At 41.6% G+C, this 21,979-nt stretch overlaps 1 protein-coding gene across 5 annotated transcripts in view; it reads right to left on the bottom strand.

Moving 5' to 3' along the window:
• The window catches only part of TMEM87B (transmembrane protein 87B), a 50,204-nt gene extending 32,130 nt beyond the window's left edge, over window positions 1–18,074 (bottom strand). For 3 of the 5 annotated variants that reach the window (XM_021697404.2, XM_021697406.1, XM_021697405.2), the window contains exons 1-8: window positions 17,912–18,074; window positions 14,097–14,157; window positions 8,772–8,863; window positions 6,411–6,542; window positions 5,181–5,234; window positions 3,853–3,943; window positions 2,119–2,180; window positions 1,703–1,886 (exon numbers count right to left, since the gene is read on the bottom strand). In XM_021697404.2, the coding sequence (XP_021553079.1) occupies window positions 1,703–1,886; window positions 2,119–2,180; window positions 3,853–3,943; window positions 5,181–5,234; window positions 6,411–6,542; window positions 8,772–8,863; window positions 14,097–14,157; window positions 17,912–18,070 (835 nt within the window). In that variant the 5' untranslated portion in view covers window positions 18,071–18,074. The remainder of the gene's footprint in view (window positions 1–1,702; window positions 1,887–2,118; window positions 2,181–3,852; window positions 3,944–5,180; window positions 5,235–6,410; window positions 6,543–8,771; window positions 8,864–14,096; window positions 14,158–17,911) is intronic. The other 2 variants (XM_044918618.1, XM_044918619.1) reach the window with 1 other exon arrangement.
• Between the last annotated feature and the right edge of the window lie 3,905 nt (window positions 18,075–21,979).

Here is a 21,979-nt window from a genome sequence, read left to right as displayed (position 1 = left end):
CAGCCAGATGTGGCTTGTAGCTACCACACTCGACAACACAGCTCTATACTGACAACAAGGCTGCTGGGTGATTATGTGCACGAGCCCTCCAGACATGGTTGCACAACCAGTTTTCAGCTCACATTTCTCCACCTTGTCCACAAGAAATCACAGCTGTCAAATACCTTGAAGAAGTCCAGATATACTAAGTTTAGAAGCACAAAAGAAGTCAATGTGACATGACCTATCTTAAGGTCCCCGTGTTGGGTCCTAACAATCACCGTTTCCTGTCCCTGCAGTACTTTTTCTAAAGTCTATCTTTCCAGGATCAGGGCTCAGCAAGACAGCCTGGGTTACAGACTTCATTCCCACTTGGGAAAATCGGGAACAGCAGCAGCCATGCCGTCTTCTGGCGCCTTCCTTTTCACAGGACTCCTCAAAGACACCGACAGCAGCCTGTGGTTTCTCTTCCAAGGCTTTCTCGTGTCATCTCAGACAGAGGGCTTAAAGTCCCTGAGGGTGGCAAGTGGCCTCTCATCCCTTCATGTATCTTAGGCTGCTGCTGCTCCTCACTGACGTTCAGGCCACCCTCCGCCCTCCCTAGACAAGAGATGATCACCACTAAAAGCAAAGCTCAACTGCCTTACTTGACATTCGAGAATGCTCTCCTGGCGAACCATGAGCAGCAGCTTCCCCCCTCCTTCATTATTTGGTTTAGAGCAAGTGTGCGAGCACGCGTGCACACACACAAATATCACTAAAACCTCTCATAGTGTAGTAAGACCTCTAATATGCCTCCCTGGATATTTGTCCTTTCTTTCTTCTCTTGTACATATCCTTTCATTTTGGGAAATTATAAACATTTCCCAATATAAAGAAAGCAGTATAATCAACTCCCATGTATCCAATACTCAGCTTCAGTAATTATCAACATTATGCCAAATCAGTTTCATCTATATTCCAACTCACTCTTCTTTTTTTTCCTGGAGTATTACAAAAATAAATAGCAGACATAACCACACCCTATGAAAATCTGTACAAAGATCATTTTAATGGATCGCTCAGAAGCAAACTCCTGAGAGCTTTCAACCCTTTTGAGCTACCTCCGTTTCCAAAGCTTTGGCGATGCAACCGTACCTTTACTTCTCTGGCCTTTTTGCACGCTACCTTCTAGAAATCTGGGTGACACATCTGAGATGCCCAACTTCCTGCCCTCCCTGTGTAAACCGTGAGGGGCCTCCAATGGTCATGTGAAGTTCTCTGTGAGAGTGAGGAGACCGAGAACACCAGATGGCTGCAGGCACCATCCATCCCCACACTACTGAATTTACTCCCTGGGATCAAATTTTCCTTCTTTTCTTTTGTGGAGGAGAAAAGAGAAGAAAGAGTATGGGGAAAACACAGAGAAATATGTTAAAAGGATTAGTAGCACTGAAAGTGCCCCTGCCTGGAACTTTTGTTGTTTTAAGTCAATCACTGGAATGGGAGTTTTCTTCTCCCCAGGAGGAAACTGAGGGAAAGCAGGGGAACAGAAAATGAGGACAGCACATCTGCTAGCCTAGATCAGAGCCCCACTCTGACATTCCCTTCTTGGCTCTTGTCCTCTTCATCTCTAATGCGACTGTTCCCAAACCACTGTACAAAGGAGGCCTCCCACAGCTCTGCTCACAAATGCTAGGGGTCTCCTGATCATACTGCATTTATGGAGAGAGTCACAGCTTACTTGATAGCCCAGTGCTGCTGATGTTTTGATATTCAGAATAAAAAACTGCTTTTTCAAGCATTCCCAGGAAAATAACAGCTGCAATCCAGAACTGAATTCTTAATATATCTTTCCAATAACAGGCAGACCACATCAGCCACAGTACGCCATATAAAATATAAACGATACACATCACCATGTAAAACTGTAGGAAGAAAAGCAATTTTAGTCAGTTAAGCCTTGTGATCATTTGAAAATGGACATTTCTCCATTCGAGTATCTTTTATTTTTCTGTCACTCTGGAAACAGAAATAGAGGGTATACCCAAGCATTAGTTACTAAGGGATACCACCACCGAGCTCTTTAAATTGTTAACGTTTCCAATTAGGATACAAAATTCATTTTAAAAAAAGGAAAAAATGATGAGAAATACTCACAATCATCAGAGGCCAATCTGATGCAGAAATATATCCATGAGGCCCAATCATAGAAAGAGAAACTGGTGAAGATGGGGATAAAGAAATTAAAGAATTAAATGACTCATCAGTCTTTTCTTATATTTTTAAATGTAAGCTGATTTCCCAGAAGGCTCTAAGAATACAAACCGAGCTAACAAATGCTGAATTTTTACTTAGCAAAAAGTATTGCATAATTACTAGTCATTGGCATGTAATCCCATCAAGATACCTTTACTTGTATACGTGGTCTTGTCAAACACCTGGGCCAAATAATTTATTATGCAGATAGCAGAGCAGTATTGGCCTTTGACTGGCCCCATGCTGAGTCACTGACCTTACGGAGGACTCTGTCTTCTTAATGTAACTTGGGATAGATTACCGATTTCAAGCATTTGGTTGGGGTTGTTGTCCAAGACAACAATAATAAACAGGGTGCCAAACACAGTACAAAACTTACAGGTCTCAGTAATTGCTCCAGTTACTAACTGGTGGGGTCTTAAAACTGCCTGCTGGTATCAGGAGAAATAGACACAATACCTGGGAAGGTGCGAGGAATGTACAAGTCTAGGTAGCAGAACGGCCCCAAGGTCCCTGGCTCTCTTCTCTGGCCCATTATGTCATCTCTGGGAAGAGGCCCTACTTCCCACTCTTCTAGAGCAGCCACCTCCACCAGCTTCCCCTGTGGTATACCAGTTCTGTGCCTCCTCTCAAGCAATGCCTATGTCACTCAGTACTTTCTGCCTCCTCACTGGCCTGGGCAACTCTCAAAGGCAAAGCCTGGCTTCACCTCTGTGTCCCTAGTGAATGAATTAGAGCAGTTTGCAAGTCCCCAGAACCCTCACATGCTGTTGGCTACTACTGGTCCAGCAGACACTCACTCTGGAAAATGACAGCCGAAGCAATTCGGAGATCTGCGAAAGCATTCATTCTCTTACATATTGCCTTTTGTAAGCCTACTCTTGCATTGCATACTAGGAACCATAGAGCTTAATAAGACACAGAGGGCCTACCTTGGGGGGCGGGGGGTGGGCAGGGAGTTCACAGACCCACAGAAGCCACAGTTGCCAGATAGGCTACTTCTACTCCTAAGCTATAGACAGATGCTTTAAAATAAAAATTTTAGGGCGTCCGGGTGGCTCAGTTGTTAAGTGGCTGCCTTCGGCTCAGGTCATGATCCCGGAGTCCTGGGATCGAGCCCCACATCGGGCTCCCTGCTGGGCGGGAAGCCTGCTTCTCCCTCTCCCACTCCCCCTGCTTGTGTTCCTGCTCTCGCTGTCTCTGTCTCTGTCAAATAAATAAATAAAATCTTAAAAAAATAAATAAAAATAAAAATTTTAAACCCCCAATGATGGCCATTTTCATGAGACAGAATATAATGTACTGCAAATGCAATTAAAATGTTGCCAACCCATTTCTATATTAGAAAATTCTTTTTTAAATTTGAAAGGATGAAGAATTTTATATCCCACTATATTTTGAAATTTTAAAAATTTACCTTCATTTTAAATTTCCAATCCATTAAAAAATGTATGTTACAGTTAAGATAAGCATAAAGTTTTAAGTACCCCAGATAAACAGATTGCTTATTTTTGTGATTAACAGAAATTAATTTCTGAATGATGTATTTTAACAGAAAATGTAGATTTGGGTCAACGACAAAAATACAGAATATAGTAAAAGCAGATAGCAAACACGCATGCAGTTTAACTATACCATTCAAATTCCATCTTGCTTCTGGTTTTTCCGTTTTAATAGAAACAGTAAAGATATGAAACCCATCTCTCTGTGTTCGGGCTACAACATCCTAAAACAGGAAAAAAAATATCCTTTATGTTATTTTTAAAAATTGCTGAATAAGCTATAGTTAAACAATTGTTCACCACATTTTAAAACAACTTTTAGTAATTGAATTGGGTTACTTTTTACTGTTTTAAAACAATGGAAAGAAATGGTAGGCAGGGGAAGGATAGCGGACTGTGGAAGGATTGCCCCCATTCCCCTCCCCCAACCATGGTCCTCTCAGACCCAAAGCAATGGAGGAAGAAAAAAGCTTTTTCTACTGTTCAGTTTTTCCTCTTTTAATATTTTTAAAGGATCTCCCCCAAATGCTATCATTCTGTTTTACTTAATAATACCATTCAAATATTTTTTCTAATATTACTCTTCCCATATTTCATCCTAATATCAAGCATTCAGTTGTTAAATGTGGGTGTTTTTAAATTGAACTGGGGGGAGTAAGAAGTCAGGTAACATTGTTAGAAAGACTGTACAGATTCAGTACACAGGTTCAATTACTTAAATTCCTTAACATCTATGTTACTAGCAGTCCTGCTGGGAAATGAAATTGCCCACTGTAATGCCTAGGAATGCTGCAATGTCCCACATAATTGAGTCAAACTTTTCACATTCATCCTTCCAGAGTATTTCCTATCCTTCCCTTTCATTTCCTACTCCTGCACCTGCAACAGTCTGTGCAGAGCAAAGAGTTTGTCCCAGCCACTGCAGAGTGGAACGCCTTTCCACTATGAAACTACTCTTTAAGATCATTGAAAAACTTAAGGAACATGAAGAGTCATGGCATAAAAGCAAACGTTAAGCCCTCCTAAAGCTACCTTCAGTCCCTACACTCAACTGCTTCCAACCCTCTCCACCTCTTGGTCTTCTGACTTTTAGGAATTCCTCCAAATACCAAATTCTCTCTCCCCTGGTGCTACATTCATGGTTTCTATTTCTTTACATCCTTAATGATGATCCAGACCAGCCCACTGTTATGCTAGGCATTTGAAAGAAAGGCTGCAAAGAAGTTAACCTTAAATTACAACTTCAAAGGAATTTTTAAACAAAGCCAGAAATAAGTATATACAAAATTCATACAGACACACATAAAAAAAATATACTATTTGGAATAATGCTTCTTTTTCCTTCCTTGCTTCTAATCGCCCTACTGTACATTGCTCTCCAAGTATTTATCCAACGCAGATTCTTTTCAGGCTTACCGGAACTTGTATACATTTGATTTAAAGACAAATAAAATGACTTACTGTTGATCTTTCCTGGTTTGAAACATTTCTGGTATTTGTAATTAGTTCCTTATTCTGGAAAAAAAAAGAATAAAATAATTCCATTTTATATTGCTGCATTTCTATGGGGAAAACTGCTTTAACAATTAAGAAAAAATGTTTTGAAAAAAGTAAAGAACCAGAGAACACATCTTTGTAGCACAAACATGAGTAACAAAATCCTGCGCTTGAAAAATTATTTTTTAAATCAGAATAGTGGTTACCTTTGGTGGGGAAGGTATTAGGAACTAAAAGGTGGGGGGAAAGGGGTTCTAGGTGCTAAAACATTCTGTACTTCATCTGGGTCTATACTGATGTGTTCAGGTTCTGAATATTCACTTAGATTACACAGTACAGGGATAAAATTGATAAATTGATAAATTCATCAAGCCATACACCTCTGATATGCACACTTTATTACACTTCAACACAAATTTTTTTTTTTTAAAGATTTTTATTTATTTATTTGACAGAGAGAGAGATAGCGAGAGCAGGAACACAAGCAGGGGGAGTGGGAGAGGGAGAAGCAGGCCTCCCGCCGAGCAAGGAGCCCGATGTGGGACTCGATCCCAGGACCCCGGGATCATGACCTGAGCCGAAGGCAGACGCTTAACGACTGAGCCACCCAGGCGCCCTTCAACACAAATTTTAAAAACACCTTTATTATTTTCACTGAAGACATATTTTCATTTCAGAATTTATAGATTAAAAACATAAGTTACAATGACCCATAGCCTCATAACCCATGGATGACTGCTGTTAACATTTCAGAATCAAATCTTCCAGGCTGGGAGGAAGTAAGCGCATAAGGGAGGAGAGAGTGTTCAAGTAGGTTGGATGCTGATAAGTCAAGTAAGCTGACAGACCTTTAGTACTGGAAACCGTGACTAGCTGTTCTGATGGAATGATGGAGGCAAAGGTTTCACTGGAATAGACAGAAGAGAGAATGACAGAGGAACTGACAGCAGACCAGGAAAAGATGATGAAAGGGTTCTTTTCAAGGGTGTTTCTGTAAAGGGTACAATGAAATGGAGCAATGGCACCAGATCTTACTTGTTAGTTACTACCACACACACAAAAGAACTACACCTAAAATTAACAAATTAAGCACCTTTCTTCATCAAAATATTGATAAAATAGAATTTAAGTTAATACTTGTATTCACTGGGAGTAAAGTACATTCTACTTTGACATGGCAAGACAGATACTCACAGTCAGTGAGGGAAACACCTGTAAGTCACTGTTGCAATCTAAGTTTTCATATTTTGTTGTCCAACATTCAGTGTTCTTGAAACGGCCACAAAAGTCTTCAACACCAGGATCCTGTTTTTGTGATAGCTCCTCCTACCCAAGGTAAAATTCTATGTTATAATTTATTTCCATACTTCTTATTCAAGAATATAAGTAAAACTTAGTATCTAAATGATATCAAAGATTTATTCAGTTTGGAACACTTGAAAACATGCAGAACAAAATACTGAAAAATGTTTTGGATATAATTTTAAGTATGACAAGGTAATCATAACATGTTAGCCATTCCAAGGTGCTCAGATACAGTAACACATAATACAAGCATAATCTTAGGGGAAGAAAAGTGACTAAGGTATTACCACAGGAAATGGTTCACGGAGAAATAAAAAATACTTTGTCCTGAGGCTACTCTCATTTTATCCCATATATAAAAGATTTTACAGAGAAAGAAAAGCAGCATTTAACTACAAGGAAAGTTAAATCAAAGACAGATGAATAAAACCAGGCTCCTAATGGCGGCTTCCAGTCATCAAGAAAAGGTTAAGTTGGCTTCTACTGGCCAAATAGGAGACAATTTGAGCAAAATAAATAAAAAATAGTAATAGATTATAACCCATGTAACAAAGTAAAAATCAATGAGTCCATGCTGATGATTGCTCAGTTAAATGACTGACAGGTAAGATAAGAGGAAAAGAGAGAGCTCATCCTGATGGCAGAATGTTAACAAAGCAGAAGAAAATATGGAATTAGAAAATCACCATTTAGCAATCATCAGAGCAATAACTGATTCATCAGTCAAGAATCAAAGGATATTAAAACAAGGATTGATGAAAAATCAGGATAATCACATACAAACACAAAAATATTTCTTCACAAATTAGTGTTAACAACAAAGTAGTAACTTTATAGTGGAGAAACCTGGTAGAAACTTCCTTAACCAACTGATCAAAGTTAGCATTACCAAAAATGGGACAAACCAGAACTCTCCAGTATGCTTGCCAAAAAAACATAACCTCAATCTAATCATGAGGAAATATCAGAAATATTGGAACTGAGGGCCATTTTATAAAAATAAATGGCTGTACACCTCAAATACATCAATGTCAGGAAAGACAAAAAAAAAAAATAGCTGCAAAAATGCAGTATGATCTTGGATTGGACCTTGTACCAGGAAAACAACAAAAAACTGCTAAAAAGGATGTTTTGGGGACACTGGCAAAGCTTTAAGATCTGTTTATTAGGGATGCCTGGGCAGCTCAGTCAGTTAAGCATCTGCCTTCGGCTCAGGTCATGATTCCAGGGTCCTGGGATCGAGCCCCGCATCGGGCTCCTTGCTCAGCAGGGAACCTGCCTCTCCCTCTGCCTGCTGCTCCCCCTGCTTGTTGTTGCTCTCTCTCTCTCTGACAAATAAATAAATAAAATCTTAAGAAAAAAAGATCTATTAGATAACAGGTTTGTATCAATGTTAAATTTCTTCAATTTTATCCCCGTACTGTGTAATCTAAGTGAATATCTTTATTCTTAGGAAACACACACTGAAGTATTTAGTGTGAAGGGGTAAAATATTTGGGGATGAAGTCACAAAGGCAGTATTTGAGGAAAATGGCACCTTTCATCCCAAATGGAAAGATAATACAGATAAAAGTAGGGAAACCCATGCATCATTCAAGCTAGGAGCCCACAAGGAAATGGCTGCGAGCAACCATCAGAACTGTCAAAAGAAACACCTTGCTGAGGGACGCAGGACATCCCAGGGGCAGGAGAAAGCCTAGCCTGGCCTCTTTGCTCCTCTCACCTGCTCCCCCTCCTCCTTTCCCTGGGGGTCTCTTTTCCTCTCCTCACCTCTCTGAGATCTGCTTCTACTCACTAAAGCTACTCGGCCTCCCTAAAGTTCTAGGTGCCCTATAACTAATTTCTTGAATGAAGTAAAATTTTTACATTTCTTCCTTAACTACATTGATTTTTATTTGTATGTGACCCACAATCCCTTTATTGATGGTTCCTACATGTCTGGTTTAAATATTTATTAACATTTTTCACAAGACAAAAGGAGACATTTTTTGTTTAAAGATGTTTTAGTTTTAGTTAGTTTAAAAACTAAAAACCTTTTAGTTTTAGGAAACTAAAAGATGTTTCCTTCTCAGAAAGCATATACTTTGATATAATTAAAACATTTCTTGCCTAAGTCCCAAAATAAATCTGTGGCACTTTTAAAACTACAATCTATATTTTTGGCCTCCTCACCTGATGAGCTAATAAATCTTTATACTCATAATTTTTCCTTCATAGCTTTATATACATTAAAAATTTGCATTTACTTACCTCCAGCTTAAAATATTCATTTTGACAGGTATAATGCCTCAAATGCCACTCTATGGTAAACTTCACAGGCCCAGAACAACTGAATGACTTAACTGTTTAGAAAAAGAAAGTCTTATTTTATAGTAATCATATATATGCTCCAATATAAGCTTAAGGTTTCGAGAATGCAATTTAAAATAGGCTACTTTAATGAAACAGTGAGTAAAATATTACCTAATTTTGCCCAAAAGTCACTGTAAAATGAGATAAATTAATTAAATTATAGTTAACCAAAAGTTGCCATAATACTATTCATTTAATCTCTGTATTAAATCTAGAGTTAAAAATCAACTGAGTAACGAAATATGCTGTCACTGCTTACTCTAAAGTCTCTCTAAATTGTTCTCTTCACTGACTTATTCATTCAAAAAATATTAAGTGAGCAACCCTTGTGTGTCAGAGACATAATGGTAAACTAGAATAATCCCTGTCCTTGATATAAGAGGTACTAGGGAGAGGAGGGTTAACAATTAAACAGGCACCTTTGATAGAATAAGGGTCTGAGAAGAGGGGGTCAAGGGAGCCCTGGGCAGGGCACCTAACATAGTCTAGAAGAGCATGAAGAAGGGGGTACCAACAGGCTTACTAGAGGAGGAGGCCTTTAACGTGAAGAGCAGGAATTAGCTAGGTGACAAAGAGAGTGGAACAGTATATGTAAATGTCCATGACCACCTGAAAATAGTTTGCTATGGTCAGAACACAGATTGGGGAAAGGAGGAAGAGCTGAAGCTGGATAAGAGTGCTGGAGAAAAGTTGTATGGGGTACTATGCTCTGCTAAGGAGTTTTCCTTTATTTTGAATATTACAAAGGACTACCATATATTTCAGGTAGGAGGGTAACATGATTAGACAGACAGAAAAGGATTAAGTCTAGAAATAGAAAAAGCTCTTTTAGGAGTGTTATCACAACATGGCAGCTGGCTTCCCCTAGAGTAGGTCATGAGAGAGAGAGAGAGAGAGAGAGAGAGCAAAGAAGAAGCCACAGTATCTTTTATGACCTTGTTTCAGAAGTGATATGCCATTAGTTCTGCCATATTCTCTTGGTCAGACCAACCTTGATATAATGTGGTAGGGGACTATATAAAGTCATGAAAACCAGGAGGCAGGGATTACTGTGAGCCATCTTGAAGACTGGTAACCAGAGGGAATCCAACCTGAGGCTGAGACTGGTAGAATTTCTGGGGCAGAACACCCAAGAATTGGGAACTGCCTAGAGAAAAAGTAAATGAAATCTGGACAGGGATACCATTGAACCTGTCTGCCCCAGCCAGCCCCTGCACAGAAAGAAGTCCAGTGATTCTCAGAGGCCACACAGGGCTGGGAACTAGCTCAGTTTCCACCAACCAGAGTGTAAAGGCCTCATTAAATATACCAAGCATTCGGGAGAAACGTAGCAGGGCCACACCTTAGAAGTGGTGCTAAGTTAGCCCTACTCCATATCCACCCTAAAAGAAATTAAACATAAAATTGGAAAGGATCAAACTGACCCAAAAGAAACTTAACTGTCTGCCAGAACAAAGTTGTTAAAGGAATACAACATTTTAGCACTTAAGAATGTAACATTCATGGGGTGCCTGAGTGACTCAGTCAGTTAAGCATCTGCCTTCGGCTCAGGTCTCTATCCTGGATTCCCGAGTTCAAGCCCCACGTCATGCTCCCTGCTCAGGGGGAGTCTGCTTCTCCCTCTGCCTCTCCCCCTACTTGTGCTCTCTCACTCTCTCAAATAAATAAAATCTTAAAAAAAAAAAAAAAAAGGAATGTAACATTCATGACACCCACTACCCAAACAAAAACGAGATATAAAAGCAGAAAAAACTGATTCATAATTATGATAGGTCATCATGACAAAGGTGGAAATGACAAAGATAATTAGCAGAGAAGAATATAATATATAAATATGTTATAAATATTTTCCAAATGCTCAAAGATAAAGGAAAATATGAAAATACTGAGGAGGGAAAGAAGATATTTGAAAAAGGGAACCAAACTTCTAGAGAATAAAAAAGTACAATATTCAAGTAAAAAATTCACTATATGAGATTAATAGAGGTTAAATGAGATTAAATACTGGACAAGGAAAGATCACTGAACTTGAAGACAAAGCAAAAGAAAGATCCCAAATGAAGCACAGAGACTGAAAAAAATTAACAAAGCCTCAGTGACCTGTGAAACAATATCAAGCGGTCTAACATAAGGGCAAATGGAGTCCCAGAAGGGAAGGATAGAGAGGTGGAGACAGTGCCTAAATCCATGATCAGGGGCGCCTGGGTGGCTCAGTCGGTTAAGTGTCTGCCTTCGGCTCAGGTCATGATCCCAGGGTCCTGGGATCGAGCCCTGTATCGGGCTCCCGGCTTGGCAGGGAGCCTGCTTCTCCCTCTCCCTCCATACTGTTCCCCCTGCTTGTGCTCTCTCACTCTCTCTGTCAAATAAATAAATAATCTTTTAAAAATAAATAAATCCATGATCAATGTTAAGAGATGAGATTTTTTTCAGTGTAGATATACAATTGTTCCAGCATCATTTATTGAAAAGACCATCTTCTCTCTAAAGAATTACCTTGGCACCTTTACTGAAAATCAATTGAGTTTACACATGTGGGTTTATTTCTGGGCTCTCTGATCCGTCTTATTGTTCTATATGTTCTACCTTTATACCAGTACCACACTGTTAGGATTACTGTACCTTTATATTATAAGTTTTGAAATCAGATAGAAGTCTTTCAACTTCCTTCTTTTTTAAAATTCCTTTGGCTATTCTAGGTTTTTTTGTATTTGCATATAAATTTTAGAAATAGCTAGTCAATTTCTCTATACAGTCAGCTTGGATTTTGATCGAGATTAACTGAATTTATAGAACAATCTGGAGAAAACTGACAGTATAACGTTAGTTATAGATTTTTCATAGATGCCTTTACCAGCTTGAGGAAGTCTCCTATTTCTAGTTTTAGAATTCTAGTTTTTATCATGAATTGGTGTTGCATTTTTTTCAAATGCTTTTCTGTACATATTGAGATGATTATATAGCGTATTTTTTTATTCTGTTTATACAGTGAATTACACTGAGAGACTTTCAGCAGTAACTCCACAAGACTGCATCCTGAATGGGGTAGCAAAAGAGGGGTCACCATGGGGCGCCTGGATGGCTCAGTCATTGAGAATCTGCCTTCGGCTCAGGTCATGATCCCAGGGTCCTGGCATCGAGCCCCGCATCGGGCTCCCTGCTAGGTGGGAAGCCTGCTTCTCCCTCTCCCACTCCCCCTGCTTGTGTTCCCTCTCTTGATGTGTCTCTCTCTGTCAAATAAATAAAATCTTCAAAAAAAAAAAAGAGTGGTCACCTAAGGGAAAGCCAGATGCCTGATCCACCACACAGCATGGACACATATCCAATGGACTAACTCTTAGCTTTGCAGGCACTAAAATCTGGTTCTGCGAGAACACAGAGACTCAGTTTCACTCCTTCACCATACCACCAATATAGACGTATAATCTAGAATGCCTAATTACTCACTTAAAATGAATAGTAACTGTCAAGTGGTTGTGTAATGATTGATTAACTCTCTCCCTTCAGCATGCCTTTCTGGATACCCAAAGGTGATGAAGGTTGCTTGATGAACATGGCACTAGAATGAGGCGGCTCAGAAGGATGCTGCATCTACACCTGCTAGTGACATGTTATACTTACAGCCATAGTTCAAGAAGACTTCTCTCCCATCGGTGCTGCTAGACCTCTGCTTTAACCTGACTAAACACTCGTATTTTTTTATGCTTTTGCTTCTAACTCCCTTCTGCTGCCTCATTCTTTCTTTAGACATGTTAATACCACCGTCTTGAGCGTGGTCTATTCTTAGCTGATCACAAACATTATGTATTGATTTTTTTTTTAAGATTTTATTTATTTGACAGAGAGAGAGACAGCGAGAGAGGGAACACAAGCAGAGGGAGGGAACACAAGCAGGGGGAGTGGGAGAGGGAGAAGCAGGCTTCCCACTGAGTAGGGAGCCCGATGCGGGGCTTGATCCCAGGACCCTGGGATCATGACCCAAGCTGAAGGCAGATGCTTAACAACCCAGGCCCCTGTATTGATTTTTTAAATCAAATTATGTGTTTCACTGGTACATACCACTTCCCCCCCCATTTTTTTTGTCTGCACCTTCTAAATCTTACTTGTCTAGACACTGAGATTTGAATTCATTAAAGCAAACAGATGCCAAATTTTTTTCCTCACCTACCTATGACTTCAACTTCCTCTTACCAAGTTCTTATCACCACTGATGATCTATGATATCAATGAGCTGCTTTGAACCACCTCTGTTTTCTAGCTCATGACTGGCCAACTTCCCTCAGCAGAGACCCACATGCAACAGAATTACCCAATAAATGATCTGAACATGGTGTGATAGAGAAAAGGGGCATGGCTTTGGATCCCCAGGAAGCCAATTTACTCTACCCAACAAAAAACTACTCCTTATCCCAAAACTTTAACCCTGGCAACCAACTTACCTAGTCAAGTTACTGGAAACACTAAGAGGAGTTAGACTATAGTAAATATGATTTGCTGTAAACCCATTAAAAATAGTAAAAACCTTAAGATCTATGACTTGGTAGTTCTCATATCCTAATTAAAATGTTAGTGTCTAGTAATTTTTATTGTATTCTGTGATCCATGTGTATATTTATAAAAGTTTCAGGGATATGAAGGCTTTACCACAATCATGACATGTCATATATTCCTAAAAGGAATTTACCTAGTTTTAAAAGCTGGGATTCAGGGGCGCCTGGGTGGCTCAGTCGTTAAGCGTCTGCCTTCAGCTCAGGTCATGATCCCAGGGTCCTGGGATCGAGCCCCGCATTGGGCTCCCTGCTCGGCGGGAAGCCTGCTTCTCCCTCTCCCTCTCCCCCTGCTTATATTCCCTCTCTCACTGTGTCTCTCTCTGTCGTAAATAAATAAAATCTTTAAAAAAAAAAATAATAAATAAAAGCTGGGATTCAGAGTAAAATTTCACAGAAGTGAAATACTTTTCTTTGCTGAAGCCTACTTTATCATACTTTAATTATAATTTTTAAAGAATGATTCATATTACATTTTTTGAGACAGGATCAGAAAAATCATTCTTGAAAATAATCAAGACTTAACTGAAACAGAAGAAACACTGAAAATGTTAGAACCACTTAAAGACAAAATGTTTGCATAGCTTAAAATATGTTATATTAGTTTTAATATGTTTATATATTACATGATATTATTCATTTATAACATACTGTTAGTATATTAGTTTATTGTACTTACCAGAAAACTTGATTTCAGTAGAGTTAAACATAGTTTTTCTAAATATCAAAGGTCCTGATTTCTAAAATTAAACACAAGAAAATATAGAAAGATCTAGTTAAAAATTTTTTTTCTCTATTTAGGAGTATACAGTTCTAACTCTTGCACTCCTGTGACCAGAGTGATTATTTTTTAAAAATGTAAATCTGGTCCCATCACCCACTTGCTTAAAATCTTGTGCCATGTGTCTACTCTCTAAGAGGCTCCGGAATGCCCTTGCTTCTAGTGTCTCAGCCGGGGACCAGCCACACACAGGAGTTAAAGGCTCCTGCCATGTACCATTATTGCTGCTCAGGCAGGGGACCTATCTGTGCATTTGCAGTTGCTTTCTCAATATCTATTCGAATGACTTTTGATAAAACAACCATCCCTGTTCCTAAATTGTTATGGTTTTCCACCAGTACTTAGACCAATTCTTACTGCCGCTCACAGGCCCCGGCATGATCAAGGCCTGCCCACCTCTCAGCACCTTTCTCTCAGTGTTTTAAATGCAGGATACTCCTTCCGGCTCTCAGGACCTTAGTAGTCAACCTGAAAATTTACTTAAAAACCCTTCCCTGTCACTCTTGGTTCACCTTATCAATGACTTCTTATGCTTCTCAGCCCAGTTCAAGAGCCCCTTCCTCAGGAAGTCTTCCACCAGGTGCCACACCAGGCCAGGCCCTCCCTTACACAGTCTCTAGGACCCATCCTTCACGACCCTTGCCACAATTAAAACGAAATAATCCATTACTTAGTTATTTAACGTCTGCCCTCACCAAGAATAAAAATGCTGTGAGAAGGGCTTGTGTTCAATGAACAAGTGGTTAGGAATGAAAAACACAGATGACAGGCAGCTCTTTCTTGGTAACCTTCCACCCCAACACAGTTTCAACAGTAACAACAAACCCCCCAGCCCAGATCCCTCCTCTGAGCCTCAGATCCACATACCCAACTGCCTCAAGGTCATGTCCATCCTAGTGGACAGACACTCCACACTATCCTGTCCTAAAGCAGACACATTCCTCTCTGCTCCTCCCCTACTCTTTCTATACTACCCATGTTGGTTGCAGGTGATACCAGCTTTAGTCACCCCAGCCTTGGCTCCTTCCAGCCCCTGAGCTCCATTGCCCAATCCCCAAGGCATGCCTATTTTATCTCACAAACACTTCCCAAATTTAGTTCTTCCTCTCCATCCCTGCCACCGCTGCTCCAATTCAGGCTCTCAACATTTTCTGCCTCCCACTCTGCAATAACCTAACTGATAATTCTGCCACCAGATCTGAGTCTATAATTCATCCTTAGATAGCAGCCACAGTGATTGGTATTTATGTCTAAAATCCTTCAATGGCTCTCCTTCATTCACACCCCAAATTTGTTATTGGTGGCCTAAGCAAACCTATAAATGGGATTTGTTTGGCCCACACGGGAACTTTTAAAAATGTTTTAAATTAGTTGACATGATAAAAACATGGATTCTGGTCTTCCCTTTAAAAAAAGGGGGGGAGACTTGGCAATTCTGTGTCTACATTGCCATAAAAGATCCACTGGTTGGAGCTGAACGGCAGCTGCCCTCTTCAGAAGGAGCACATCATCTAGAGGCCACAGCTCTCCCAGCATCCCCTGACTCTAGTTCACTTCACTCAATGACATCACTGGCCTCAGACCCTAAGGGTCCTGGAGTTTAGAACCCTGGCCACAGGTTCAGGACCAAGCTGTGGGAGGCTTAGGGTAGTCTGAGTCCCCTTTAACACTCCTACCAGAACCTCATTCAGCAGAAACACTAAGATTTTCCTGCATTGCTGCTTTTCTACTCCCTCCTCCTTCTTCATCCAGGTAACATCTACTCATCTTTAAAGACCCAACCAGACATCAACTCTAGAAAGCGGAGTTAGGTGACGCCCCCCCTAGTGCTCCACTAATATTCCAAGAATGCTGCCATGTATCTAACTACTCATGAATCTGTTGTCTCTACTACTACGTTAGCTTCTTGAGAGAAGGGACTGTTGTCTAAATTCACCTTTGCAACAGCAATGGCCAGTCTAGTACATTGTGCACAGCAGGTGCTCAAACTATCTGTTGACCTTTACAATCAAAAGAAGCATTTCTTGATACATTTGCAGTACAAATAAATGAAAGCCTCCTTCTCCTCTCTTATTCTTAAGGACAAATTCTAACAACTTGAAATGGGGGGAAAATCAGCATATTCTCTGCAAAGAAGGGCTTTATGGACTGCTACTGATCTGATGTAGGACCCAAGGAAAAATTTACCTTCCTTACGCAGGAAGCAAAGTCATTCTTTCTCCAGGGCCTTTGGAGTTTCACCATCCAAAGTAAAGTGGCAAAGATCTTTATAGATATGGTCAAGTAGTTTAACAATTTGTGCACAGTTCATTCACTTCCAGTTTTGTTTACACTGACTTAGTTTATGATACTGCCATTCACTAAAGAAGCAGCATGAAACCACAAGTGTGGTTCTCTGAGTTTTGTTTTTTTACTGTTCAGAGAAATTCAATAGAGATGTGAATGCTATATCACTGACACATTTAATGGGACACCAACCCAGAAGAATCCTGGAAGAAATGGTAGCACCGGGTCTTAAAAATTCAGAAAGAGACCTACTTTCCTTCCTGTATAGTTTCTACGCTGTAGGAAGTATTTGCAGCCTCTGGTACTAAATTTTTCTGATTGAGTAAATCAAAATATAAGTTTTGCCTTTAGGGCTCAAACATCATTTCTTTTCTTTTAAGATTTTATTTATTTATTTGACAGAGAGAGACACAGCGAGACAGGGAACACAAGTAGGGGGAGTGGGAGAGAGAGAAGCAGGCTTCCCGCCCAGCAGGGAGCACGATGCGGGGCTCCATCCCAGGACCCTGAGAGGAAGGCAGACGCTTAACGACGGAGCCACCCAGGCGCCTTCAAACATCATTTCAATGCATGTGGAAAATATTCATCTTAAAGCAGAGCTGGATGAATCATCTGACTAGAAAAGCAGGGGATAAGGCCTCTTCCTGATTTCCTGTCCCTCTTTAGCAAGACTTTCCAAAATTCTACTCCTGCATCGCTCCTACATCATCTCATGTGACTACTGGATGCCAAGTTCTCAAATGGCCTGTCCTGCAAAGGAAGTTTCCACACATTCATGCCTCCAGACTAGCCTTTCAAACACTCCTTAATCACCTATCCCACCTCATCTCCACACACACATTCCCGGAACTATGATAGGAGCCCTAGAGAAATTCAGGAACCCTGGAAGAGCGAAAGAGGGGTGCGGTGGCTGCCGCATGTTTCCTCATTTAAAGAAAAAAATCGAAAGCAGCACACGCGCTTTTAAGTTTATGCTGAGGGAAGACTGGGAAAGTCCTTTCTAAAGTGGCCTCACGGGTGTGGCGGTGCGGTCGCACCCGGCCCGAGGAGGGGTCAAATGGCAAAGATGCTGGCACGAGGGAGTGCCAAGGGATCTGGGGCTCGGGTATGAATAAACAAGAACTTGATCGAGCCGGAACGCGTCAGAGCACAGCGAGGGGCCAGGACCTCGGGAAGGACAGTACCAGCCCCCAGAAGGGAGAGTCTTCCCCATGCACAAGCTTCCCCACAGCCCAGGTCGGGCCGGAGGAGAGGGCCCTCCTCGTCCATAAGAGACGAAAGACTCCGGGAGCGTATCACGGAGCCGGAGCAGGCCCGGCAAAGACCAGAAGAACAAGTCCCGGGCCGGGCCCCGGGGTCGGAGCGAGCTCCGCGAGGACGCAGAGGGCCCGAGACGCGCCACGCCTCGGTCTCCACACTCCACTTACGTCGTTGACCGTCGCTGCCCAGAGCCCGAGCTCCGGGACGGCGTCCACAGCCGCCGGGGCCCAGCACAGGAGGTAGAGGGCGACGCGAAGCAGCGGGGCCCCGACAGGAAGGCGGCGGCTGGGCTGGAGCCGGGCCGCGAAGCGGCAGGAGACGGCCATCTTGACACGGAAGCCGCACCTGGCGCACCAAGACGCCCGCCACGCCCCGGGTCCGCACCTGGTGCAGCTCCGCCTCCGGGAGGCGGGTTCGGGTCGGGTGGAGTGGCTCGGACTGGGAGGTGGACGAGGGGTTTGGGCTTGGGCGAGGAGGCGGGGTTTGGGCCCGGGAAGCGGGGCCGAGGCCCGGGCCCAGGCTTGGAGCTATAAAGAAGCTAGAGCGCGGCTAGGAGGGGTGGGCGGGTCAGAGTGTGGAGGCGGGCCTCGGAGGCGGGGCCCGAGTGGGGAGGCGGGGTCGGGAGCAGGGATGTCTGGGGGCGGGGCTAGATTTGGGGCGGGGCCGGGAGGGGAGGTGGGACTCAGGAATGGGCCCGAGGGTGGAGGCGGGGCCGCGGGAATAGGCGGGGGTGTGGGCGGGACCATACTGGGGCGGGGGCGGGCTGGGAGGCGGGGCCGGCCTGAGGTGGGGAAAACTCAGGTCCCAGATTTCACTGTGGTTGTGGTCCGAGAGTATGGGATGGTTTCGTGTCAAAGTTCTGCTCCTTGTGTATCAGTTTCTTGCATCCTCTGCACGTGCCCCTACCCCAGCTCAAGGGAAACAAACTGTTCCCTAAATTCATGGAAAGGGGTCTGGAAGGTACTTCGAGGTCAGGGTCAGCTGAACCCAAGGCACTGTGTTGTAAACATAACGTCGGTAGCACAGTTAGTAATTTTCAGACAAATAAAGCCGCCTGATTACTTAAAGCTGAAAGGGACAGGGCTTACATCTGTCTTACTGTGTACTTAGCCCAGCATTGACGTCTTTGATGTCAAAGAGAACTACTTTATTATCAAATGTAAGTAATGTCCAGAGGAAGAATACAATCCTGGATTAATATTGTTATAACGTAAAATAAGATTGATTTATAGTCAAGAGGCTCTCTCTGCCTTATCAGTCACCCTAGTCACGTATTTAGCCAGTAATTATTGAGGGTCTAGTTCAGAGTATTGAGTTGAGGCTCATGTGTATATATAAATGTGAAGATTGAATTTGTGATAGTTCCTTTTCACAAGACACTTGTAATTATATATAAATATTTTTTATTGTTTACTAATGCTTCATATAGGCCCTTTGTTATACAACCATCGAAATTCAAGAGCACGGAGATAGGTTTCTGGAACACTGGCCAATCCCCACCAGTAGGTGGCACTAGCAGTTTGAAGATATTTTATATAAATTCGTGTCTACTATAAATGTCTCTGTAATCCAGAGTTTTTAGCTTCCAACTTCAGTTGATGATGCTATATATACCTCTAATTTAAATCACTAAAACCTTAATTCAGTCAACATATATTGTTTGCCTTAGTGCTAGGTATTGCACATTTGTATACATTGCTGGTAATAGACTCAGCAAGGATTTTACATTATTAAAGTACAAGTACTTTTGTCATTTAGATTTTATAGCTATTCTGTTAAAACCTGGTTTCCAAGGCAGATTATAACTACTGTCATTGACTTGAGCAAATCAAGCAGCATTGGTATCTCCTGCATCCAAGGCACTGCCTGGATAGGGATAAGATCAATACAGCATAGTCCCTGCCATCACTGTGAGGACATAAAAATATAAAAAGATGTGCACATGTAAAAAGCCAATTGTACAAGGCAGAATAGGTAAAGCCTTGAAGCATAACTATCAAGAGTGTATGGGGTAATTTGGTTATTTTTTTCAAGAGTCCTTTATCTTTTAGAGATTTCCTTCACTTGAGTTTGCCCAGAAGCAGACCCTGAGATAAAGATTTGAGTAGAAGTAGTTCATTTGAGAGATGCAGGAATTATCAGTAGGGGAGTGTGGTGGGCTGAATTTTTCCCCCAAAATTCATATGGTAAAGTCTTAAACCCTAATACCTCAGAATGTGACTGTACTTGGAAATAGGGCCTTAAAAGAGGTAATTAAGGTAAAAATGAGGTTGAATAGATGGGCCCTACTCCAGTATGACTGGTATTCTTATAAGAGGAGGAGATTAGGACACACACACACACAGACCATGTGAAGACACAGTGAGAAGACAGTCATCTATAAGCCAAGGAGAGAGGTTCAGAAGAAACCAGCCGTGCTGACACCTTGAACTCTGACACCTTGATGTTGGACTTCTAGCTTCTAGAATCATGAGAAAATAAATTATGTTAAGTCGCCCAGTCTGTGGTACTTTGTTATGGCAGCCCTGGAAAACTGATACAGGGAGTGAGCAAATGTGACACAGAGGGGATACAGATAATAAAGGGGGCATTATCACATCGACTACTACTGTGGGCAAAGGGAATGTAATCCCATTGAGAAACTTAGGAGGAAAGTGTGAAGCACATGCCTCATAATCATCTCACAAGGGATGAAGGAGCTGAGATATTTATATCTTCATACCCGTTAGTCCTTGGTTAGGGTCTGTCCCTGGGGGGGGGGGTGGCACCAATGACACTGGCGGTTCCAGCCTGCTATGAGCAGGACACAGTAGTTCTCCCCACTTTGGAGGAAAGCCTTTAAGCAAAGAGATGCAGACCATGAGAGCTAGAGTCAGTTCAGGCACACTGAAATGAAAGGACAGGGGGAATATGGGCAGGGCACTGACAGGGATCACTGCAGAAACTCACCCTGAAAATATTAGCATAAATTTTCATGATGTCTGGGATTTGCTTTAAAATAATACAAGAGGGAGAGAAGTGAGTGGGGACACAGATAAAACAAGATTGGCCGTGAGTTGATCATTTTCTAAGACCTGGAGATGGACACATGGGCATTTACATGACAATCCTGCCTACTTTTGTGTAAGTTTGAAATTTTCCATAATAAAAAGTTTATAGAAAGTACATTAGAGACTTCCGCTAGATGAAGCAGTAGGGACCAAATTTACCCTCCTGCCTAAAACAACAACAATAAACAGACCAAATATATGAAGCAACAGTTTTCAAGACACTGGGCATCAGGCAATGGACAATTATCCCATCCCATAAGAATTAAAAAAACAAAGCAAAACAAAAAAAGAAAGAAAGAAAGAAAGAAAGTTAGGCCCTTTGACTGGTCCAGCTTACTAGCTTGAGAAAGTTTCCAGGCCAAAATATAGGGAGGAGAAACCAAAACAGACTTAGCGAGTTCCCAGAGTTTAGAAGACTAAGCTGGGATCCAATGTGAGTAAGACAGCTAGTTCGTAGGACTGAATATGGAGTGGAAAGAGCTGTACAATGAGGGAAACTTGAGATCTAGAGATAGTACTCCTCAAATCTTCAGCAAGAACTGATCACTCTCTACATGTGAGGAAACTGCCTGATGCCAAGAAAAGATTCACCAAAAAGAATAAGAAGGAACAGTACCAGAAAGGGTTAGGAAAAGTGCCTGTTCTGATCAGCTAACCTAGGAAATTTCATAATTTAGGGCATTTTCTAGAGTACTCAAAAGTTTTTTGCCCCAACAGTGAGGACTAACAGTCCTAGATTAAACAAGGCTCTTGAGCCCAATTAACAAATCTTAAAAGCAAGACCCAAAAGGCCAAATAGTTTCTAAGTAACTGTGTCCTAGAACAGAGCTCAAGGATATTTATAGGTATATAAAAAATCTCCAGCACCCTAGAAGGTCAAATCACAATGTCTGTCATCCAATTAAAGATTACCAAGTATGCAAAGAATCAGGAAAATATGAGACATAGGAAGAGGGAAAAAAAAATTGAAACTGATCTAGAACTGACACATGTCAGAATGAGCAGAAAAGAATATTAAAAGTTATTGTAAATTTTTAAAAAGGTTTTATCCATTTATTTGAGAGCGAGAGTAAGAGAGAAAGCACACAAGGAGGGGCAGAGGGAGAGGGAGAAGTGGACCCCCTGCCAAGCAGGGAGCCCAACACGGAGCTCAATTCTGGGATGCTGGGATCATGACTTAAACCG

Source organism: Neomonachus schauinslandi, chromosome 10 (assembly GCF_002201575.2).
Source record: "Neomonachus schauinslandi chromosome 10, ASM220157v2, whole genome shotgun sequence".
Lineage (NCBI taxonomy): Eukaryota > Metazoa > Chordata > Mammalia > Carnivora > Phocidae > Neomonachus > Neomonachus schauinslandi.
Note: the sequence above shows the minus strand (reverse complement) of the source record. Positions and strands in the feature narration are given on the sequence as shown.